At 42.1% G+C, this 23,206-nt stretch overlaps 1 protein-coding gene across 2 annotated transcripts in view; it reads left to right on the top strand.

Annotated features, from left to right (window-relative positions):
• The first annotated feature begins 327 nt into the window (after positions 1-327).
• Positions 328-23,206, top strand: part of SRPK1 (SRSF protein kinase 1) — a 28,041-nt gene continuing 5,162 nt past the window's right edge. The window contains exons 1-13 of one of the 2 annotated variants that reach the window (XM_072845056.1): positions 328-613; positions 712-772; positions 12,544-12,662; positions 14,441-14,549; positions 14,978-15,065; positions 15,290-15,377; positions 16,874-16,980; positions 17,667-17,832; positions 18,866-18,891; positions 19,390-19,603; positions 19,892-20,320; positions 21,785-21,885; positions 22,850-22,957. In XM_072845056.1, the coding sequence (XP_072701157.1) occupies positions 328-613; positions 712-772; positions 12,544-12,662; positions 14,441-14,549; positions 14,978-15,065; positions 15,290-15,377; positions 16,874-16,980; positions 17,667-17,832; positions 18,866-18,891; positions 19,390-19,603; positions 19,892-20,320; positions 21,785-21,885; positions 22,850-22,957 (1,902 nt within the window). Of the gene's footprint in view, positions 614-711; positions 773-5,440; positions 9,116-12,543; positions 12,663-14,440; positions 14,550-14,977; positions 15,066-15,289; positions 15,378-16,873; positions 16,981-17,666; positions 17,833-18,865; positions 18,892-19,389; positions 19,604-19,891; positions 20,321-21,784; positions 21,886-22,849; positions 22,958-23,206 lie in introns of those variants that run through there. The other variant, XM_072845057.1, reaches the window with a different exon arrangement.

Below are 23,206 nucleotides of genomic sequence, written 5' to 3'. Positions count from 1 at the left end.
GTGGAAGGCCGGTGCGTTCGGCCCGCAGCCGCACCCTCGCCCGAGCGTCCCCCGAGGGTGGGCGGCCGGCCGCTCTTCGGGCCGCGGTAACTCGTAGCCTGAAATCCCCCGGCAGCGTCGGTCCGCCACGGTGTCACGGCGGGTGACTGCGGTTCGGGCTCACCGCCGTTATTCTCCCTGACAGGGCTGAGGGACACCCAGGGCGGACTGGATTCCCGAACGGCCGTCACACGCGCGGCGCCGACGTCACAGCCGCGGGCTTTTCGTCACACGCCCGGCGCTCGACTTCAGACGGCGGGGCCGCCCCGCGCCTGCGCGCCGCCCGCCATGCCGCTGCCGGAGGCGGTGCCGGCGCCCGGGGAGCACCGCCCCGCGGAGGGCGGGCGGGGGCGTGGCCGGCAGCGGGGAGGCGTGGTTTCCCCCCACAGCTCGAGCTCGAGCTCGAGCGGCACCCCTAGCGGGGGTGAGACCGAGGCCGCGCGGTGGCGCGCGAAGGTGCCCAGGCTGCGCATGCTCCGGCCGGCGCGGCCCGGCGTGGCGCAGGGGGAGGGCGCAGGGCGCAGGCGCGTGGGGCACCCGGGGCTACCGGCTCTGGCGGCCATGGAGCGGAAAGGTGAGCGCCGCGCGGCCCCCCCGGGGCGCTCCCCTCCCTCCCCCCCCGGGCCAGCCGCCCCTCACGCCTCTCTCCCCCTCTCCCCCTCTCTCCTTCAGTGCTGGCGCTGCAGGCCCGAAAGAAACGGACCAAAGCCAAGAAGGACAAGGCCCAGAGGAAGTAAGTGCGGCCCCCGGCTCCCCTCAGGCGGCGGCTCCCGCCGCCGGGCCCCGGCGCTGCCTCCCGCCGGCACCGCCGCCTCTTTGTTACCCTCGGCCCTCCCCGCGGGGAAGGGGCTGCCGAGCCCTGCGGCGCTGCCGGGGCGGAGGAGCGTGCAAACCCCTCAGGCTAGACGGGTTTTTAACGCGAGTTTAATTGAAGGCACGTTTCGCGGCATAGGCAGGGAGCCGGCGCGGCTGGTGGCCCGGGGCGGCGGGTTTTGCCGCTCTCCTCTCCGCCGGGGCTGGTTTTCCCCAGGACTTCACGGTTCCTCGCCGTTCCCTGTCGTGGTTCCTTTGGCGGGCTGTGGACGGGGGAGCGGAGCTGCCTTGGCGTGCGAGGAGGCTCTCCGTTCCATGCGTCTGCCCCGAAACTCGGTGAGGGAGCTGCAGTCGTGCTTACCCGCTCGTGTCGTGCTCTGTCCTTGCAGGCTCCTTCCCCCGGCCCCAGGCTGTACCCGGTGGGGGTTGCTGGCGTCCCCTCTCCTCTATGGGGCCCCCGGAGCGGTTCAGTAACTGCTGGCTTTAGCAACCAGCTTCTCTTGACTCTTTCCCCCCCCCCGCTTGTTTTTTTAATCTTGCCATAAGAGTGCTGTGATGTGTTGTTTACTTCTTTCTCTAACTTTGATGCTCTTGTGTGGCTTCTCTCCTACCACAGGAATTCCACAAGTCTTTATATGTGGTGAATTTTTGGATGCGGATATAAAAATTAAAAGTTCTCCAGTAAATATTAAACAATGGCTCCCACCAGACTGCATTAAGTACTGCATTCAGTGCTGCTCGTGGATTCCTTTCTAGTGAAAGGTGATATAAATCCTAGAGCCGGTTCTGTGTGCTCAGTAAAATGCTGCTTATTTGTGTAAAATCTCAGGTACTTCAGGAGGTTTTATACTCACTGGTGCCTAGGAACCAAAGGTATTTAGTAAGTAAGGCTTTGAGGGTGGGAGCTGGAGGGGTTTTTCTTTACGCCTAGAGTTATGCTTTCTTAGTCACTTCCTCAGACAAATCACAGGGATTTTAAAAAATTTTCTGGTTATCTCCAGCAAAGATTCAGTTGTTTTGAGATGGGGCTTCTGAGGGGTGAAGAGCATCAACTAAACTCTTTGGGAGATAGATGTGCATTATGTTTTTGCACTATTTTGTACATGTTCCTGGTATTTCTTGAAGATAGCATTAGGACAATTTTTGAAGAGCTCTCCTCTTTCTATAGTATTATCTGCATCCTAATTTCTGAATGAATAATCCATTGTTTAATTCTATACCTGTTACTTTCTCTTTTTTTTTCTTGTACAGCTGCAGACAAACAATACTGACTCTGCCAATAGAGTCCACAGTTGCAGTTGGAAAGACTGATTTCTGTGTAAATTCTGAGGTTGCTGCTTGGTAACTTCCAGTGCTGGCTTTTTTTAAAAAAAAACCCTTTTTAACCATGTAGCCAGAACAGGTTAACTGCACTGCCTGTTAGCTGTTGATTTTGCCACTAACCTTGATTTGAGTGGAGAACCATGCTGTTTGTAAAATGCTGTGTTTATCATCTTAAACTACATGCTTCAACTCTGTTTTCTGGTACCATAGGTTTGTTAGATCCTGCCTCAGAAATTAAAGAAACTTGCATGTACTTTATGCTTTACTTTTTACAACAGGAAGAACCCAGTGTCAGCCTCTAACTTTAGGTGCAGTTCCATGACATTTATGCTATTTAAATACAAAGCTGCTCTAGTTAAATCTTCTAAAATAAGCTTAACTGGGTTGTTGCAAGACTTTTTCCATAAAACCTAAACTTGAAACCACATGGAATGTCCTTTTAACATCTAATGTTCCATGGTAGTTGGTTAGATCACACACATGTAATTTTTTCTATATGAAGGGCAGTAAAAAGCATGAAACAACTGGTTTTAAAAGGTTAAGGTTGGTAAGTATTAGGAATTATCTTATTATGGGTAAGTATAAAAATGCAGAGAATGTTCTGAAGGGATTTAAAGCAATTCAAAATATCTTTCACTTCAGGAACGAAGTGCTTTAAGTTTCCCTGTCAACCCAATTCGGTTAAAAACAGGAAAAAAACCACAAACCCTTGGAAGGGTTAAAATAATCAAAATGGACTGCGTATAGTACAAAACTGGAAAGATACTGCTTTTTTTCATCATTTAGTAGTTAAAATTGCTGCTGTTTAAGTTCAGACAAGACCAGCCTAAACTGCTTATTTACAGAAAACCCTTGTAAATACTAATTATGGTTCAATGTATAAGATTTTTTTTTTAATGGGAAGGTCAACCAAGTTCTTAATTTTCCGCAAATTCAGGATGTTTCTATTTCTTCCCATCCTTCCTCTCTTAAAAGTTTTATTTGATGTCAATGAAGGAGTGAGTGCATTTATCCTAACCTACTCTTCTGCAGAAAGAGAGCAGGCGAAGCGTCTTGGTAATACGAAGGTGAGATACCTATGTCTTCCCACTCCAGTAAAACTACCCCAAATCTTTGGGTAATCTGGAAGAATCATTAAACTAGCTGTCTCAGATCTTTGCTTAGGAAGCTTATACTTGCCTAGCCTGCTCGTCGGTCCCATGCCTGCCATTGTGGAGTTGGAGGAATATCATGGCTGTGTACCTTTGCCCAGCTCCCATTTCCGTGAGAATTGAGGAGGAGGAAGGACAGGGAGAGTGGCAGCTGAATGCCTTGGGGAGACAAAAACCAAGCCTAGATACCGGGAGATCCTGAGTTGTAATGTTGACTGTCACTGGGTTGCTTTGTAGCCTTGAGTGAAGCATTGATTTCAGTTTCTTATCTCAGTCTCTTCCATCAAAAAGGCAAGGAATTAGAATTAAAATTGCTTTAATCTAAATTATTTTTAGAAAATGAGAGGCAAGCTTCTACTTGGCCTTTTCCTTAATATGTCAGGAAATATGCATGTCAAAGCTTTAGTTGCTAATAAAACATAGGGAGTTGGGTACGTAGGCTACTGCAATGTGTTTTGCTGCCAAAAGATAGCTTTGCTGAAAGCTATCTGGGAAGTATGTGGTGTATTAATTTTATCATTTCATGAGGTGTGAACATCTTGGGCACTAACGGTTGATTCCCAAAGGCACTCAAAAAAGCCTCTCTTTAAAAAAGGAGGCTTTGTAAGCTTACAAGGTTTTTTTCTTGCTAAACTTTAATAACTTAGACTGTAAACTCTTCAGACAGCTGTATCTGGTGAGGTGCATTCAGGTAGGTATTTTTGCCCAATTGTCAAAAATGCAAAAGATTCTTGCAGTTCTTTGTTTGAAGCAGTTACTAATATCTTTGGAGCTCAGCACTGGTAGACAAATGTGTTAAGCGTAATATTTGCACTGGTCCTTAGGCAGGTGGGGGAGCTGCACAGTGCTTTCCTGGGAACAGTTCTTGTGCTAATTTTCCTTGTATGACTTCTAGGGAACTGCAAATAGAACTCCTGTGTCCTGGTGTTTCATGAGCTGTGTAGGATGGGGATGTCCATGAACTCAGCAGGAGGAAGGAGCAATGGGTGTCCCAACAGTTCAGCATTTCATTGGCCACGAGGTGGCTGCTTCTTGCTTTGCAGGTCCCGTAGCACAGACCAGGCCACGTGTGTACTTGCAACGCCTTGGTGCAGTAAGGTAGTGTCTGTTTAGGAAGCAGTGCAGGCTAACGGGAGATTACAAGCTTGATTTTTTTTTTTGAAGGCTCCACATGCTGTTTGGAGGGGAATGTTGCTTTGAGTTAGCTCTAGGGTGGACAGAACATCCATTCCTGGCTGAAGTGGTGCTGGAGCATGCCATCTGCATGGTTTCATTTGAAAGAGATTAATTTCCTGTGCTGTGAGACTGTTGCGCTATGTGAACGAAAGCCCGGTATGTGAGGAAGATCTGGTATTTACTTCAAAACCATGCTTCTATTTGAAAATACAAGCTTCTCTTTGAACTAAAATACAAATATAGATGTACTTTACCAATGGGTCTGGTAATTTGTAATGGAATCAGGCACTTGTGACTGTTAGACCATAATTGCCAGTAAAATACTGTGGCTTTTCTTCTGTCTACGTTGTAGGTTGCAAACCCTTAGAAGTTCAAACTGTTCTCTTTGTCCTAGGAAAATATGACTCTAGGTTACTACTGAGATTAAGACCCGGAGTTTAAAAACTAGGCGAAAAAAACCCATCCAGATTCAAAGCAGTTAGAGAAACAGACAAGAAACTGAACAAATAGTTCTGTATTACAGCTCATTTTCTCTGAGATGAAGAAAATAAGCATATTACTAGAACTGGGCTACAGGTCTGTATGATGTGTAGATGATGGGTATTTCATTGGCAGGCCCAGATGATAACACTGCTTCACCAAATCTGGTGTCTTGCTTCAGCAGTGTCTTATGTTTCAGGAGAAGTTGGCCTACTCATGTACAAAACCATCAGTTTTGTCCACAGGGGTGTTGAACTGATTGTGCCTCAAAGCAGAACACTTGATTACTGTAAGCATGAATAACTACAAGGTAGTGGCAGCCATACAGTTACAGTATGTGGCTTGTTCTGAAAAATGTACGTGATCGGAAGTACTTTCTTCTAATTCTGCGTGCACCGGTGAATTTATTTAATCTTTTTTTACAGGCTCTACTGAGTGGGAGATATTTTTTCACAGGACTTTCGATAGTTCCTCCGTCTCTCTCTACTCCTGGAGTGAGGGCAGTGGCAGAGCTGAGTTGGTACAGTACCGCTGTCTTGCTTCCTCTCCTTCTTCCCACATGCATGCAGTATTCAGTATTTTTAAGAAGCTGTTTTACAGTTATCTGTAATTCTCTAGCCAGACTCTTGACGTGCATTGAAGCCTCGCTTCTTTCTTCCTCCTCCCCAACCAAAGAACAATAGAATGGCTATGAAGAGAGATGAGGAAGCTGGCAATTTTTCCATCTATGCACTCCGGGGAGCAGAAGACTCCTAGTAGATTCTGATACTTTCTAGTTTGTTATTGCATGTCTTGCTTGTATCACTTTCCTGCTGTCTTTGAGGAACCCTGGAGTTCTGACAGCCCAGGTTCTTCCTCAACTTCCATATTCAAAACTTTGCCTGGGATCAGGATCTTGGATTATGTTTTCCTCCCTTGTCTTTCATAATTAATACCAGGGCTACGTCTTTTGTGACTATTTTGAACATACGTTTAAGGCAGAGTTGGAATGCATCGCCCACAGAATTTTTCATTCAAATACAGAAGTGATTGACTATGACGAGACACAACTGAAGATCTGCTGGTTTCCATGGAAGTCCCTTGGTTTGTAATAGCTGGAATAGTAGACGGTTCTACAAACAGCTTGTTAAGTGCTTGTGTGGGTGAGTGGGTATGGGGAGCAAGAAACTTGATTGCCTCTGTTATTTGTGCATTAGTACCGTTCTCATGTGAAATTCATTATTACTTACCTTCAAACAGAACTCCCACAGATCTGCTAAACAAAAGTATGTCTTGGTGCTTCTGAGCACCGTTCTTTGAAAACTAAATGTTAGACCATCTCCAGTCCTCTTAAGTTCTCGACAATGTTATTCTGGTAGCTCTGCGATGGCTGCCCTTCAGCAGCAAGTATTGTGGATCTTCCATGCTAGCAGAAAATGCCAGTTTTTTATTCAGAAAAATAGTGATGGAAGGGTGAATGAATTGCAATAATCACAAAATAAAGTGGATTATAGACTCGTAAGTCCCCCACAGTCTATGATTTATAATTCCCCCAAATCCCCTCAAATACTTAAAAATTTCTTGAGCAGAAAGGTAAAGTGCATACAAGCGGGAAAATACTTTTATAATTTCAGACCTGAATTCATACTGAAAGTTTGAATCTAAACAGTTACAATATTTATGGCAACACTAGGTTTGCCAGCAGATCTGCATGTAAGCATGTTGAAGGCTGGCACCAGAAGCAGTCACTCCGACTAGATTGTGCCTTAATGTGATCTTGAAATTACAGGCACACTAAGGAATAGTAATGAGATGCAGTCTGGCAAGCATACTTCCCTTAAAGAGACATTGTCTTGATGCACGGATGTGAAAACAGGAGAGAGATTTTAAATCCTGGCTTTTCACCATGCCATATGGAGCTTTTTCCTCTTCCCCAAATGAAAACAAGGAATCCTTAACAGCACTTGAAGCGAGATCTTGCTGCAGTGGGTGTACAGCCCTGGAAATCGTTGGCTGGATGGTTAAGGTGGAAAGCAACGCTTCCTTCAGCAGGAGTCCTGGGGCGTGTTACAGTGCTCTTATCTGCATCTCCTATGGTATGAGCTGGATTCGTCATTAGTGTTAAGTTCAGTGAATTGAATTCTGTTTGGGGATGTTTCATGCGTGTAATTTGAGCTCACAAATAAGGAATGACAGTGTTTACAAAGATTGTGCAGCAGGCGGCTTAAAAATCATCTAGGAAAGCAATTGTCTTTGGTTTCCTGCAGACGGGCGTCATCTCTGCAAATATCAAGGGAATGGCAAACTGAGGTGAAGAGGAGTAAGGAGAGTATCTTTTTTGTTACCACATATATAGGGATGATAGGTGTGACGAGTGATTTGGATTAAATGTACGCTGCCTTCCTTGCTTGAAGGTGGAAGGGGTGGTCTTTTGTATCTGTTCAAAGCAGGTAGATAGGTAGCATGGACAGTATTTCTGCTGTTTTGTGGACAAGGAGAAATACTTATTTCCTGTACAAAATAGTTTTGAAGAAGTCGCTCTTAATGCTCTTAAATAGGAGAACCAAACACCTCTTCAAGCGTTTTGTTATGTAGGTTGTCGGGGTGGAGAAAACAAGTTCTGAATTTTGACGGTGAAGTTGCATGCAGCGATTTGGCTCTTGTGGTGGCTTGAATAGTAATTTATAGAGAACAGCGAAGGAGCCCGTGCTGGTGCCGCTCCGCAGCACGAAGAACACTGCTTTTTCATTGCACTCTCTGTACTAATGGGCGTGACTGTGGCCTCCCATCTTCTCGTCCTCCTGATGCTGTTGGACCTACCTCGGTGCAAATCTGTAAGAGCACACATTGTGCGCTCGAGGCTTCTTAATCCTTTTTTGCCTTATTTATAGTGCGTGGACCAGATAAGTGATTCTGTGGGAAACTGGCAAGAGAATACAAAAGTGTTTTTTCCAAACTCTTTGAACACCTTTTGTAAGGAACAAGTGAGTGACTGAAATCTTAGTTCCTGCAAATAACTGTTACTGTCCCTGCTATGCATTGCAGAGGTGAGCAGAGTTGTCGGGTGATATATTCAATGAGCGTGGAGCAAAATCTTGTCTACAGTGGAAAATTTTGCATGTTGTTAGTGCCTCTTCTAATATGAAGAGGTTTGGCAATGCTAAACTGTTAAAAGGATGTTCAGACTTCACTGAGCTTTTAAAGTGAAAATATTTTAGATACACAATCAGATGAATCCAATTCTTTAAACCTTTTGGTTTAAAACTGCAGAGCCAGCTTCAGAGTGTCTTTGCTAATAAACAGTCCTCCCTAGCAGAGAAAAATCTCTAAATTATTACTTGGTACGTCACATTGTTGCTGACTTGTTTCCTCTATCGCTTACATAAACCAGCCGGGTAAACAGGCATGGGAAATGGCTGGTAATTCTTCTACATTGCTGGAGGACGATGTTAAGTGCCTGCTGCTGTGAAAAATACTCAGTTCACCTTTTTAAAGAAGATTTTACTCCTTCCCCTGCTTTTTTTGTTACTTTTAAGCATAAAATATAAGTTTTTCTTGTAACTCTGGATGGGGAGGTTTGGAATTACGTCAGAAAATTCATTTTTACTTTGAACGCCCTTTCTCTCCTGTGAGATTGTGCTGGCACTTCTGTATCAAAAGGGTTGGACTGTCGGCAATTACCATGATCCCAGTCTTCATCCGAGCTTTGAATCCAGTGAACTATTGAATAGGCAAATAAAACCGGCTTGTTCAGGAAGATGAAACAAAGTATCTGACTGAACTTCTAATTTCATTAGAGGCAAGATTGAGACAGGTAAACATCAAGAGAAGGAGATGAATCTATTTATGCTCAACCCCTAACATGACTGAATTTGCAGGAAGATCATCTGAGAGCAACCCCCAGCCTTGCTGCAAGGCCCTTTACCTGCAATGCAGTGCTGTGCATCTGCAGCTAGGTGGTGGAGGCAAATCCCTCTTCTCCCTCACTCTTGCACAAAGCTTTGCTGCGTTCGAGGAGAACCAGCCCCTCCGTCTGCCGTTGATGTCCCCCTGCTTCCTGAACAGTGTGGCATCTGATTTTTAATGGCTCTTTCGAAAACTATTGGGCTGTCTTCGGGAATATCTTTATCGATGGGAGGCCGTGCTTCATGCAGGTAGGTTACCCTCTTTAATTTTTTTTTGTCTCATTAATTTGCAGTTCTTCAGGCATTCCTGAGAGGATAAGGACTTTTGGGAGGGTCTCTAGATGCGGATTCACACGAATTCCGTAAAAGATCTAGCATTTTGCCTTAGCATTGCTGTTCCACATTGTTTTCCTTAAGTAAAATATTGCTGTGTAGTTGTATAGAGACCCTGCAAATCCAGTTAATTCTGATGATTAATTAGCACATTGACGGAGCAAAAGTAAAAGGTGATCAGGGTGTTCTTAAGTAGAACAGAGGTGGCTATTAAAAAAAAGTACCCTAGAACACTTGGGTTTTTTAATGTGTAAACCATTAACCATTTTAATAGGTTCTTTATATATTTTTTTCCGCATTTTGCAATGTTGCTGACAGCTGTTTCAGCTGTCATCTTTAAATACCGAGTATGGATTTTTTTGCTGTCTTTAGCAGCCTTTTGTGCCTTTTAGAGCACTGTCTGCGTGAGCAAAGCAGACAGATGAGGGTTGTGGTTTTGTGTATCAGTTTTTCTTTCGGTATTAATACATATTCTGCACTGATTAAGTCTCTTAATATGTATCTGCAGTTGACATGGTCACTTTGGGGGAAGAAGGTGGTGGGGTGTAATAACATCTTGCAGGAAGGCGAAGGAATGAGATGTGTTTTGGAGGTGATTTCATAAAGGAAATAGCACTGTAGAAATGTATGTGACCTGAATACGGCTCACTACCACATTAGTTGGTATAATAGATTATAATATAGAAGTGAAATGCTTTTGGATCCCCAGGACAGACTCGGATGCAGACTACAGGGTGTGTCGTGTACAAGGTTGTCAGCAGCGTGATTCGTCAGCCCCTTCTTAGGAGGGGTGCAGAAAGCTTCCAAGAGAATGGGGTTTAGTGCTTCCAGTAACTTCTTCCTTGATGCATGAAATGACTATTATTGAAAAGCATTGGGACTGCAGAATGGCATGATGTTTCTGTCTGCATCAGTGGTTCTTGAGATGGATTTTCTTTTGAATCCGTTCTAATCCCCTACATCTTGCGCAGTTACAAAAGTGAAAATCTTGAAACAGCATTGGGGAGAATGACTCTCTACTACTCATGCTATGGGTGTGGCTACTGGGCTTAAATTCTCCTTTCTCTCCAGTTCTGTGTTCTGGTTCTCTTTACCCTGTCTATAGGATTTGTTATATATGAGCATCCAGTCTCCCCTTCAGCCATTCTGTCCATGGCCCTTTCTTGCCTTTGCTACCTGCTCTTAATTTGGGGATAGTCTATGACTTTATTTTTAGCTCAGTTGTCCTCAAAGGAATGCAGCAGTTTTAAAGTAGCTTTTTGACCTCCAAGACTTCCCCTTCCCGCCCCCCCGGTTTCCTTCTTCCTATCCCCGACTTGTAATTCTGTGGCTCATGGGGGAAGAAGTCTAAATACTAAATATCTCAGGGCTGGATCAAGCTATGGGGTTGTTAATAAATGTCTCGTTAAGTCTGGCAGCGGTGGAATGGACTGTCTGGCAGTCTTGTTTTATGGTTCGAGACCGCTAATCTGTGTTGCTTATCTGTTCCTGAATCAAAAAATCAGCAGGACTTACTAGCTCTGACAACAGACTGAAAGTAAATGTCGGGTGGTTTGGTTGAGCCTGGGATGGCCTTTGTAGCTCCTCTTTGCTTTAATGAACTTCAGTTGCTGATTGTAAATGGCTACAAGTTTGGTCATGATCAGTTTGTAACGCGCGATTTCTTCCTTTTTATGCTCCATACGTATTTAAGATGGCTGTAGTTTTAATGTGTAGTAATGTATTTAATGTATGAAGTCTCAGCAGAGTGTAGCAGGTAAGTGCTGAACATTCACTCTGCTGTGTAACTACTCAAAATTGAAATATTAAATTTGTCCCATGGATTAAGATTAGTTAGTACAGCCATGATATGATGCACAGGACTCCAACTCATTATAAGCTATTAAAACTGCATCCGAAAGCGCACATGCATTAGCATATCCAGTGGCTGTCTCAGCAGTTACTCCTTTGAGCAGAATGAGTTGAATTTGAAATAGGGTGGTGGAAGGCATCAGTTATATCTGCTGCTTCACTGGAACAATAGTTTCAATACAAGAAACTTCCGCTAAGTCACGCTGACAGGGAAGCTCATTGTAAAGAATGTTATCTCATGCTTGTACGTCATTGCTGTGAAGAAATTTGTTGCCCACCTCTTTGGACAACTCCAGCTTTAAGTACCTCATACTTCTAAGAAAAGAAAGCTTACTGTTGATATCCTGCAGTACTTTGCCATTAAATCAGTGCAAATGGGCTATAGGCATTGTTTTCATTATAAATCTTTGCTTTGTACAAAAGGATATTGAAGATTAAACTTTGTAGACATTTAAGCTTTCCCTGTAATGCTTTGTAAAGTAAATAACTTACCTGGTTTAGTATGATCATTTCATGAGCTGTTTGGCTGTAAGCAGTGTGCTGCCATGAAGGAGGAGTTGGGGCACAGGGGAGATAGCAATATGTTTTAGCTCGGGGAACTCGAACGCAGCTTAAATGTGTGAGAACAATGAGGTGGCCTTTGCCAACATGATCTTCACAAGCAGGGACTTAGAGTAGCACATTTGGTGAAAAGTTAAACACACAAAACTAATTTTTTTTTATTTATGAATGTGGGAGTGAAAAAAAAATACCACCTTGGTGCCCGATTTCAATCCCTCTGCAATCACAAGCTCTCAGAAGGGTTTTACAGAACATCTGCTCCATGTACTCCCACTCTCTGTAGTTCAGACAACTGTAACAAACTTTAGACCTTCAGTGAAGAGACAAACTAGAAACACAGCCTACCACATGAGAACAGGAGCAATCAAGGGCAATATTAGAGATTTTAGAGTTCAAAAGTGTTAGAAGCAAAAGGGTTGTTAAGTGTTCATTTGATCTCGAAGGTGAAAGGGAGAAAGGGCACAAGTTCTAAAACACTGGTTTAATTTTTTTCCAAAGGAGTAAGAATTAATTTATGTTAACCTGTAAAATAACATTCATCAACATTTAAATCTTCAGGTTTTGTATGAGGTAACATCTTAAAATCTAAATTTGCTTTAGAAAAGTCCTGACTGAAAGGCTGAGAAGGGGTTCGAAGAGACCAACATTTTGGTGGGATCACTAAGCTTTTAACTCGCTGTCTTGTCTGGCCTTTTCTTTGTTCCACTATAAAAGGGAATCTAGGGCATTAAGTTGTATTTCTCACTAGTATATGAAAAATTATTTCTACCTACCTTGATACTAGCTTAGGAATAAAAGCATTTAAATGTGAAAATAGTTTTTCTGAAGGCTGAATATCGCATCTCCTCCGTTATCAGCAATCCCTCATGTGAAATGAAAGCTACTGAACTGAAGAGTAACGAGTGTGAGACATGCAGTGTGTTCTCTTTCAGACCCGACACTCAGCATCGGGGCCCTGCTGCTCATTCAGAGAATGATCTTCCAGAGCAAGAGGAAGAAATCCTGGGATCAGATGATGATGAACAAGAGGATCCAAATGATTACTGTAAAGGTGAGAACTTGCCTGTTTAAGGTGCAGGATTTTCAATGTAATCAAGAAATTTCCTTCAATTTCCTATCTACTATAGAGGATGAAAATAGACTCCCTCTTATTTTAAGTGTTTTTTGAAACTGCATGATGACATTTTTCAAGCTAACCTGAAATGGAGAAACTATTTTCTGAGATTCCCTCTGTTACCAGTCAAGATTTGAGTTGGAGAGCTGGTTTTAATGCATGTGTTTAAAGCTGTTAGCTTTTCCTCTATGCCAGAGGGCTTTCAAAATTGGGGAAAGCAAGTAGGCATTCAGTTCCTTTTTGATTTTCGTCAGAAAAAGGACACTTTCCTTCAAATCAGTTTCAAATTCTTCACTGTTTTCTTGTGAAGATCATCTTAGTATCCACGCTTCAGATACCTTTGTCTGCAAATATAGTCTTCCACTGTTTCTCTGAGTAAAAACTAAGTACAGAGCAAATGGAAATATCACGGTACATAATTCAGTTTCAAAAGGGTCGGGCTTTTTTTAACATAGGAAATGCCTTAAAAAAAAGACAGAATGCTGATGATACAAATTCAATTGATCAATTAGTTGGAGCTTGAGTGTGTGCCCCCTCCTCCAAGCGCTTTGTAAGACTACTACTGTGATACTATTTATTGTATATATTGAATAAGGCAGAGGGAGAAGCATGTAACATGCCATGTGTGTATAAAAAATGCAAAGTAGAAATAGCACAGGGAACTTGAATTGCAATGTTTCTTAAACTTCAGTGCTTTACTTCAAAGCATTTACATTACTTTTAGCATGGTACCCAAGAATTTGTGGGATTTTGTTGTAAAGCAAGTGGGAAGAAGAAAGTCATTGTGTGAATTAGCGATTGGTGCAGCTGTTGCTGTTGTAACTGAAATCTTTAAGTGAAGAGAAGGGACTTCTGCTTGAGCTAATGAAGCAATGGATAGCCATTCTGTCTGGTTTGTGAACCAGTCAATCAAGAGACATGAATCTTCCTGGCAAAGCATGCATTTCATGAGTGTTATTTGCTGACCACAATTGAATAGTAAGCACCTGGAATCTAGGGTGTAATTCCAGGTTCTGGCAAAGATTTATGCCTTGGCAATTACAGATTTTTCTCTTCATTCTGTTTTCTGCCAGTTCTCTTGCTTCCCTTGTGTCTTTCTCTGGCCTTTCATGTCTTCGTGTTTCCGTCATGGAGTCTTCCTGCATAGTCAGCAGCTGAGAGATACTAGGGGCACGGGGAGGAGACTTTCCTGTTTTCAGTGGTGATGTTAAATGGCAAAGTGCCTTTCAGTCAGGAAAGCAGTTGCAAGGGTGGTGTTGGGATCTTGGGTGCAGTACTCATTCACATTACAGGGACAGAGCATGCAAAAGCAATGCTGATATTTTACTGTAAGATTCTGTTACTGAACATCATAAGCTGTATTTTCCAAAGGTGGTCAGCGTAGCAGACTTCAGGTGCTTTCACTGACAAAATAATCTTTTGTGATGCTGCAGTGATGACCTACACTGAGAAGGAGGAAAAGTCAGTCATTCTAGTTCAATTATATTAAAAAGCTACTTTTCAATTGACTAGAGGGCTGTTCATAGCTCTTCCTCTAACATAGTGTATATTTGTTCTAGCAAGATCCAATTAGAGAAATATTTGCATTTGTTTATATGACTAAAAATTTAAACACATCAAATAAGTTTGCCTCAAGTTGCGATGCTTGTTCCACATACCTGCCCTTCAGCACTTCTGTGATCTCTTGATATATCAACTTTCCACTGTTTTTCTAGGTGGTTATCACCTTGTGAAAATAGGAGATCTCTTTAATGGACGATACCATGTGATTCGGAAGCTTGGATGGGGCCACTTCTCCACTGTGTGGCTAGCTTGGGATATCCAGTAAGTCCTTCTGTTCTAGCTAGTGTTTCTGGTGGGAATGTACAGCATTGCACAAACATGATCAGAAAGCATCTTTTTACTTTTAGGTAAAAACACAAAACATAGCTGTCCACGTCCTGACACAGAAGTTTCTTTTGATATTGTGCATGCAAGTGTGTGGGAGGGAGTTAACAGGACAAACCGTGTATGTGGAAAAAGTGCTCGTGTTCAGCAGTCTCTGACCTATTATTTCATTTTATGAGAAATGACTAACATGGATGTTTTATAAAAAGAGACCCAAAGACAATCTTCATGAGTGCTTAAACCTTATTTTTCCATGACTCCTTAAATAAGTAGCGCTCTCATATGCAAAAGAATTAGGATAATCCTGAAGAATAAGTTCTTTGTATGAGCATTAACAGTCTCCAATTTACTTACCCTGTGTGTAGAGGGAGGAGATTTGTGGCAATGAAGGTGGTGAAGAGTGCAGAGCACTACACAGAAACAGCACTGGATGAAATCAAATTGCTGAAATCGGTGAGTGCCTGAGAGTGGGGTTCAATTTTTTTAGGGTTTTGTTTTGTTTTTTTAATTCATTTTGGGGAGTTCACAGCAGTCACGTGCTTGATATTTCTGGATCATCTAGCTGCAAAGAATTTGGATAGGAACCTAACAGTAGTACAGTAGATCCGACTTCAAAATATATTCTTGTCTAGTAATTACCTCAAGGAACACAAAATTAATCCTCTTTTTCTCTGCAGGTGCGCAACAGTGATCCAAATGATCCAAGTAAAGAGAGAGTTGTTCAGTTATTAGATGACTTCAAGATTTCAGGAGTTAATGGTTCTCATATCCTTTTGTGGAATAAAGGCAAAGAATTGCATAAAGATGGGAGTTTGCTGGGTAGCTGTCAGGGCTGGTCAGCGATGCCTAGGCATTCCTTTCACTGCCCAAGGAAACCTGCTGTAGAATCATCTGCCTCAGAAGGGCCTGCTAAGCTCAGATCCAGAATGATCATTCAGCCTGACGTAATATGCGTTAAGTCATGGAGACAGCACTGCTTAGTCATGCTTTTAACATGAGAGATGAGGTGGCTGCATCTGATTTGTGAATCAGGACTGAATGGCTTAGTGTCCAAGGCACCTCTGCGGTAAGAGAGCCCGTCTATCTCAACCCCTCAATTTTGCAAGCAGCCTGGTAATAGCCCTGGTCATTAAGTAAAGCGGTACAAACTGTTAAGATCAGTAATTAAAATAGCAAACACATGCAGTCTATAACTTGATAATAAGGTGGTTTTCTAGTTACGGAAGTATCTTACCTTGGACTCGATCAACGTTGTTAGGATGTTGAAAGTGTATTGCTTTGAAAACCCCCTCTAGTTCCGTGAACAGCCTTCTAATAGGCAGTGATTTCTGGCAAGTCCTAATAATGCACCCTTAAGAGTTGAAAGCTGGACTTTCGTGCATGTTTCTGCTTTGCAGTACCTTGGATTTTATTTCAGTGAGAATTACTACGCTGCTTGAGAGAATCAGGCTATAGGTTATAAACGTTCTAACACTTTTAGAAAACAGTAGCCCCATAATGTATCTCCTCTATTAACTTTTTTCTGGTACCTAGCACTGAGTAAATGTTGACTTGATCTTGTGTTTCACATGAGTGAAAGACAGACGTGCGTGCTTTTTGCCAGCGTAGAAAAAAAGCAGCCTAATAAAATCCTAGAAGTTTGGCTTCTAAAGCAAAGGCCCAATGCTGAATATGTCACTAGAGTGACTATAGCTGTTGAGATCTTATAGATGAAAAGCAGATAATGTAAATATTGTTGAAGTCCAGGCTTGTCAAAAGTTTGTTTTGCTTATAAAGAGGCAAGAGAGGGCAGAGAAAGTAACTTAATTGTTCTGAAAATTACTTAGGAAATGGAAATTTTATTCTCTTTTCAGGTAATACTGGTACAGAGAGATCTGGCATCGAGTTTTGCCTGGGGCAAGTTTTTGCCTGTTCCAAAATGTACATTGTTGGCTTGAAGCTGTCTCACTACTAGCAGGAAATGCTAATACACACTTACTTGAGTAACTGGCTTCCACCCAAAGCAGGAGATTGCTACAGCTGCATTAAGACCATTGTCCTAACCAACTCCATCCCTTTGTATTTTAGGTTTTAGATAACAACACTGATGTGTAGGATAGGATGGTGCTGTTAAGGAAGGCAATTTCTCTAAGCTGTGTCAGAAGGATGAGGGTTCTTTAATATAAAACAGTTAACTGGTATGGATTTCTTTTGATCCTTTCCTGGGTATTCAGGGCTCCTTGGGTCAGGATGTCTATCTTTTCTCCTTGACTGAGTTCCAGATATCTGTATGGTGTTTGAAGTTCTAGGGCATCATCTCCTTAAGTGGATCATCAAGTCAAATTATCAGGGGCTTCCGCTCCCATGCGTCAAAAAGATCATCAAACAGGTAAGTTCCAGTTCTGACTGCACTGTTCCCCTCGACCCAGTGAGAACTCTTTTTCACTAATCTTTCTCAGATCCAAGAAAACAAAAGTTAAAAATCAGTGGTGTATCTCTCATGCAACAAAATCATCCTTGGGTTAATATTTCCTTTCTCTACTGCAAAAGCCTTCTTGCTACAGCTATTTTCTGATGCTTTAAACCATGATGGGAGGCCAGCTTTGCTTTTAACCTTTTCTTACCCTGGTTATTCCTCGTAAGTGCAAGTATTTCTTTTTTTAAAACTCTGTCACAGTGAGTACAGTGTTTAATGATGGGAAGAGCAAGAGAAACCTGTTCTTCCTACTGGATGGTTGCCTAAGAAGAAACATCTTTCTACATGTGAGGTGGAGGGGAGGAGGGAAAGCATGATTTTGTTGTGGGGTATTAAGATTAGATTTTCAACTGTGGTAAATGAAGTTATGAGAGTAAAGAGTATTTTAAATTCATAGCTAAAATCTGTATGCAAATCTATATTTTTCTGGAACTGAGTAGTAACCACTGATCACATTAGCTCTAATCTGGAATATTCTCAAACACAGAGGTCCTTCAGTGTCATTGGTCATCCTGGGCAGTTTTGCATTTTCACTTCACTCTCAATTCGCTCATTCTTTGCTTTTTCTAATGGTCTATTTCCTTCTCTCCTGTCTGCAGGTTCTTCAGGGTCTGGATTACTTGCACACAAAATGTCGAATCATTCATACAGATATTAAACCTGAGAACATTCTTCTGTGCGTTAACGACCAGTATATCCGCAGGCTGGCTGCAGAAGCAACAGAGTGGCAGAGATCTGGGGCTCCCCCACCATCTGGCTCTGCAGGTGCTTTTTTCCTGAAAATAGGTGCTATTTCCCCTACACACCCCCAAATCATCACTAGTCTCACAAGGGGAAAACTTCCTAACTGAGTACAGTGGAACAATAATGCAAGTAACCTCTGAAAAGCCAACTGTGAGTTGTGAAGATAGTCATAAGTTGTAAACTCGCAGATGATCAGGAAGGCAGTCGTTTGTATAAGAAAAATGGAGGGAGGATACATGCATGCTGGCACCTGCTTTTAACACAGCTAATCTGGCACTGATAAAAGTGGTAGAGCAGTCAGTCTTGTATAGCACACCCTGCATAAATGCTAATGCACTCAAAATAGCGCTGGAGTGAAAAATGTGGTGAGGTACTCCTCACATTTTCTTCAAAAGTTTATTTCCTTTCATTGCGTGATGCTGGAAATGCACTTCATGAAGGGTCTCAAGATGATTTACCTGTTAGTTTGCAGAAGTCTTAGACTTCTAACATAAACAGCTTCACTGACATGCTAACATGCCTAAAGATCTGAGAGCAAATTTTCTCTTATTCCTAGTTTCTCGTGTTTCTCCTCGGAATATCCATCTGTAGCAGTGCGTAGTTTTCAAGAACTACTGCAGTGTGTATTGGAAGGCTGTGTCAGTCGTAATCTTACAAGACCAGCCTTTAGCTGAGCCCATCATAGCATAGCTTAGCTCAGGGAAGCTCCCTTAACTTTGGTATTTTAATGTTTTGGTTTGCATTTTCTTTTCAGTAAGATGCATAATACATGCAGTAAATGAAGCTGCATGACAGGAAGTTTAAGTCTTTGATATCAGTCAAGCAAATCTACTCTCTGCAATTTTAATTATGCATTTACTCATTTGATGGTTTTCTCATTTTTTTTATTCTTGCTGTACTTTTGTAGAGAAATGAGCCTTCAAAATAACATTTGCTGATGTCTTTAAAATGTTATTACCAAACCACATAGGAAAAAGCTTACCTTAAGATAAGAATGCAGTTGCAGTTCTTGACTATCAACATACTAATTTATTGATCTTCCTTTCCCTTTCAGTGAGCACTGCACCACAGCCAAAACCAGTAAGTGTAATAGCTTTCATGTGTAAGTATCCATCTACTTACAGTATCTCCTGTGTTGTTTCATAATGCAGTCAGCATTAAGGGAAAGCAACCTTATATCAGAAGGAAAAGTGTGATTTGTGTTTGTCATGGACATAGGCATCAGGTTCAATGCTGTCTTGGAGATGTAAGTAGTATTAGCTCATATATCACCAGAACGAGTAGTCTTTTTGGTGGTCTCAGGGTCTGTTGTGAAGGTGACTGTTGTCTGTGGAGTCTGAGATTCCTCATTTGGAGAATGCTGTAGGTTTCTCAAGTCAGGACAGAAGTGCACTGATAAGAGCCATAGACAACTGCTCCAAAAACCTTAATATCTGCTTTTATTTGAGAGAAGAACTGCCTTGAGAGTTTTCATCCCAGACTGTTTCCTCAGCTCTAAAATAAATTAAAACTTGATGCGTTTTAGCTTTATTGAAATATGAAATGCTAAGTCCAATTTCTCTGCTTGCTTCTGTGTAGGCTGACAAAATGTCAAAGAATAAAAAAAAGAAGTTGAAAAAGAAGCAGAAACGGCAGGCCGAGTTGTTAGAGAAGCGAATGCAAGAGATAGAGGAAATGGAGAAGGAAGCAAGCCCTGGGCAGACACAGCCTGAAGAGGAAGAAGAAGCTCAGAGCCCTCTGGAAATGCTCATAAAAGTTAGTCCACCAGAGGAAAATGTCAGCAAAAAGACAGGTATGGACCTAAAGTATTGCTAAAGTAGCACAGTGTTGTCCTTTCACTCATGCTGGTATGAGTAGAGTGAGCACCTTTAGTAGAGGTGGCCGTTGTCATTTAAGCTGTTTGCACTATGTTCTACCCATCTAAAGAGGTTAGGAAATTTCCTGTTACAAATGGAATTAATGAATGATTGTGTTCAGTTATATTTTGCAAACTACCTACTTCTGAGGGCTCCCTGAACAAGCTTCAGCTATTACTTTGTTTAGACATATGGTGCTATCTTCTCCTTTTCCACTCTTCCAGCTGAAGTCGTTGTACAAGAGCAATCTATTCTAATGGAAAGCAGCGTGGAAAAATGTGTAACAGAAATAAATTGCAATGGAGTGATACAAATGACGGACTTCCCAGACTCCGGCAATCAAGGGTCTGTGCGACTTGAGGATGACCTTCATAATGCCAATGACTGTGGCGATCACCCTCACACACAGAAGAAGGAGAACTTCCATAGTTACAATTACAGTCAGCGTAACGGCGACTCGGAGAACAGGCCTCAAGAAGCAATGTCGGACTCATTCGTGCCCTTAGTTTCAGAAGATTCCATGGTGTGTCAGCCCATGTCCAACGAAGAGCGATCCTTCAATGAGCAGGAGATTAACCATTTGCAAGAAAGCATCCGGACAGAGATACCTTCAGAGGATGAGAATGAGAATAATAGCCCATCAGACAACAAAGGTATAAGAGGAACCCTGTGAGAAAGGGCTCCTTTCTCCTTGATGTGGGAGGGTTGTGTTACAACACTTCATCAGAGTATTAATAGAAACCTCCATTTTGTAGGCTGAAGTGATCAGAACCACCTGTCTGAGACTTTTCCTGCCAGGAGTTAGTTAACCTGACAGCCCTACTCTGAGACATTTGCTGTTTGTAGCTTCCAGTTGTAGTTGTACCTTAGTTTTGACTATTGAATGCATAAGTATTCCCGCTTTTAAAAAGTACCTATACATTTATTTTTCAGTCTAGGAACATTCCCTCCTTTGTATCAGGTGTTGCTTATGTGATTTTCATTAATAGTTAGAAATGTAAGTCTACAAATTGTCACTGGCTGTTAAACTATGGGATAAGTACTGTTCAGTGTGTTCTGATAGTTTTGTTGTTAACATGGAGCACAGGTAACTCCTCTCAGTTACTTGAGATAAGTAAATGTTTTCCCAGAACTGGAAATGCAGCCTGACTGAAACAAAGCTTATATAGCGCAGGGGGAAAAGAAACCTCTTTAATGCTTTTGTTTAAATATAATTTGTTTCAGGGGAAAAAAAACCTGTAAGTCTTGTAGGTTTAGGAGAACATAAGACACACAATAGTGTTACAGCAGTTTAAACACGTTCCAGGTGTGTGTGTTTTTAAAACTTGAATCAATTGATAAAACTGTCCTTTTTTGCATCTTTGAGTCAAGGTCAGGTGAAGTATATCTGCTTGGAGAAGGAGGGAGAAACTAACATTTGTACTTCTTTTTAGCAAAAAATTCGGTAGCATTTTCTCGGCAGAGTACTGCTGGGGAGTCACGTGAATGAAAAGCAGCAAGTGAAATTTAAAGATTTTGAAACATGAACTGCATTTAGTTGGATACCCCTGCTAGATTACGAGGTGTACTTTGCTTCTCACAGCTGTCTCCCAAATTGCTTTACAGCTACAGCTGGATGTAATTTAGTGACTTAATATTTTTGCTCTCCACTGTGTCATTGAGGTTTTCCCAATATATACTTTAGCTCTTGTAACTGTCTGTGTTGCAGCAGGGAGTAATGGTTATGTCAAAAAGATGCTATAATATGTGGACTCTCCTTCAAAGATTTAGGAAGACTTAAGGCTTGAGAGGCTTGTTTTGTTTCTGGCAGTGCCCTTATTTAAAAAACCTGTCTAGATACAGACAAACTTTTTAAGGCTGTGCAAAGAGTGCTAGGAGACATTCACTGTTGCGTATGCTTACTTGTCCTGCTTTGTAACACTGGTTGGGTTTTAATGATGGTAGCTCCGTTGTTCGTAGTGCAGACTGCTCATTTTTATACCTAGGCTTTGGGGAGGAAAAAGTTTTGATCCATAAGCAAAACCCTTCCTGGGCAGGGAGAGGGCAATAGGATTTGGATGACAGATGGTGACACTGTCCATGTAGCTTTAATCAGCTGTTGTATGTGTTGCCTCTAGGAAAATCAACTGCTGGGAATTTCCTTCTTAATCCTCTTGAGCCCAAGAATGCAGATAAGCTCAAAGTGAAGATAGCTGACCTAGGAAATGCCTGCTGGGTGGTAAGTTTACAGTCTTTTCACATTGACCGTTTAAACCTGCTAATTCATTCACAGTATGCCAAGATGGAAAAGAATCTGTAAAATAGATTCTATCTTAGACCCACTTGTGAAAGTGGTGACAGTTTGAAACTCTTTTGGGGGGAAAAAAGAGGGGGGAACAGGGACACAAAGAAATGGTCATCTAACACAGGATTTCAGCCTGTGTTCTGGGTGCCTCACTGGTCATTAGATTACTTCTAATAGGCCTGTGAACAGTGTCACATATAACGTGTAGAAATCTGCATATGTGAAACTTCTGAAGGAGTCTGTAGCTCTCCTGGAGAATGAGAAAGCTGCAAACAGTTGCTCTGATGTGTTAGTTCTGTAGTTTATTAGCTTGTCAAACCATTTCAGTGGGATTCATGAGCACATGAAAGAGACTCATAAATAGTTTTATTCTTTGATGGTTGTGCTGTGCTGCTTTTTAAATGTTTGACATTTCGAATAAAAGAATTGTCTATTTTACTTGGCTTCTTAAATGGCAAAATACTTCAGATCATATGGGAGAGATGAGTCTCAAACTGAATTGCACATCAGGCTTGTGGCGTCTGGCAAGGTGTAAAGCAGATAAGCAACACCAATGTCTCTTAACAGTGGTGTTGCTTATCTGCTTTAAGGTAGCTGAATCATGGCCTATCTGTTGTGATCGGATAGGAGAGGGTGCAGCTTTTGAAACAGTCTTCCCTTATTCTGTTTTTGTGGCTTGCTTTCCTCTAAATTGCTGGACTGTTTTACTTAAGGAGGAGTGTCTCACATAGAGCATTTAAACAGTACTGGTAGGAATATAGGGAAATACTTAATGAGGATGTAAAATTCAGATGAAATGTAATGGGAATGAGCTTTGATCTGCTCTAGCCTTCCAGGTTGTTGATTCTCCTCTTTTAAACAGTCTCTAACTGTTCAGTAAAACATTACTTCTATTTAGCACAAGCACTTCACTGAAGACATCCAGACAAGACAGTACCGATCCTTGGAGGTGTTGATAGGATCGGGGTATAACACCCCTGCTGACATCTGGAGCACGGCGTGTATGGTGAGTGGTGTTATCCGGGGGATTTTGAACTGTTTCTGTGGAGCATTCTGGGAAACTCGTGTGTGCTGTGCACTCTGGACTGCTGAGTCACTAGCCAAGCCTGGCAAAAAACCCTCACAGGTGTTCAGCCAACTTCCAGGCTTGCCGAATACCATGTTTCCATACCAAAGTTGTTTCTTTTATTTTTTTTTTTTGGCCACGTGTGGCTTTCCTTTTGAAAGTTAGTTTTGTTGTACAGCATTGTCAGAT

This window comes from Ciconia boyciana, chromosome 23 (genome assembly GCF_034638445.1).
Source record: "Ciconia boyciana chromosome 23, ASM3463844v1, whole genome shotgun sequence".
Lineage (NCBI taxonomy): Eukaryota > Metazoa > Chordata > Aves > Ciconiiformes > Ciconiidae > Ciconia > Ciconia boyciana.
This window is presented reverse-complemented; position numbering and strand designations above follow the sequence as displayed.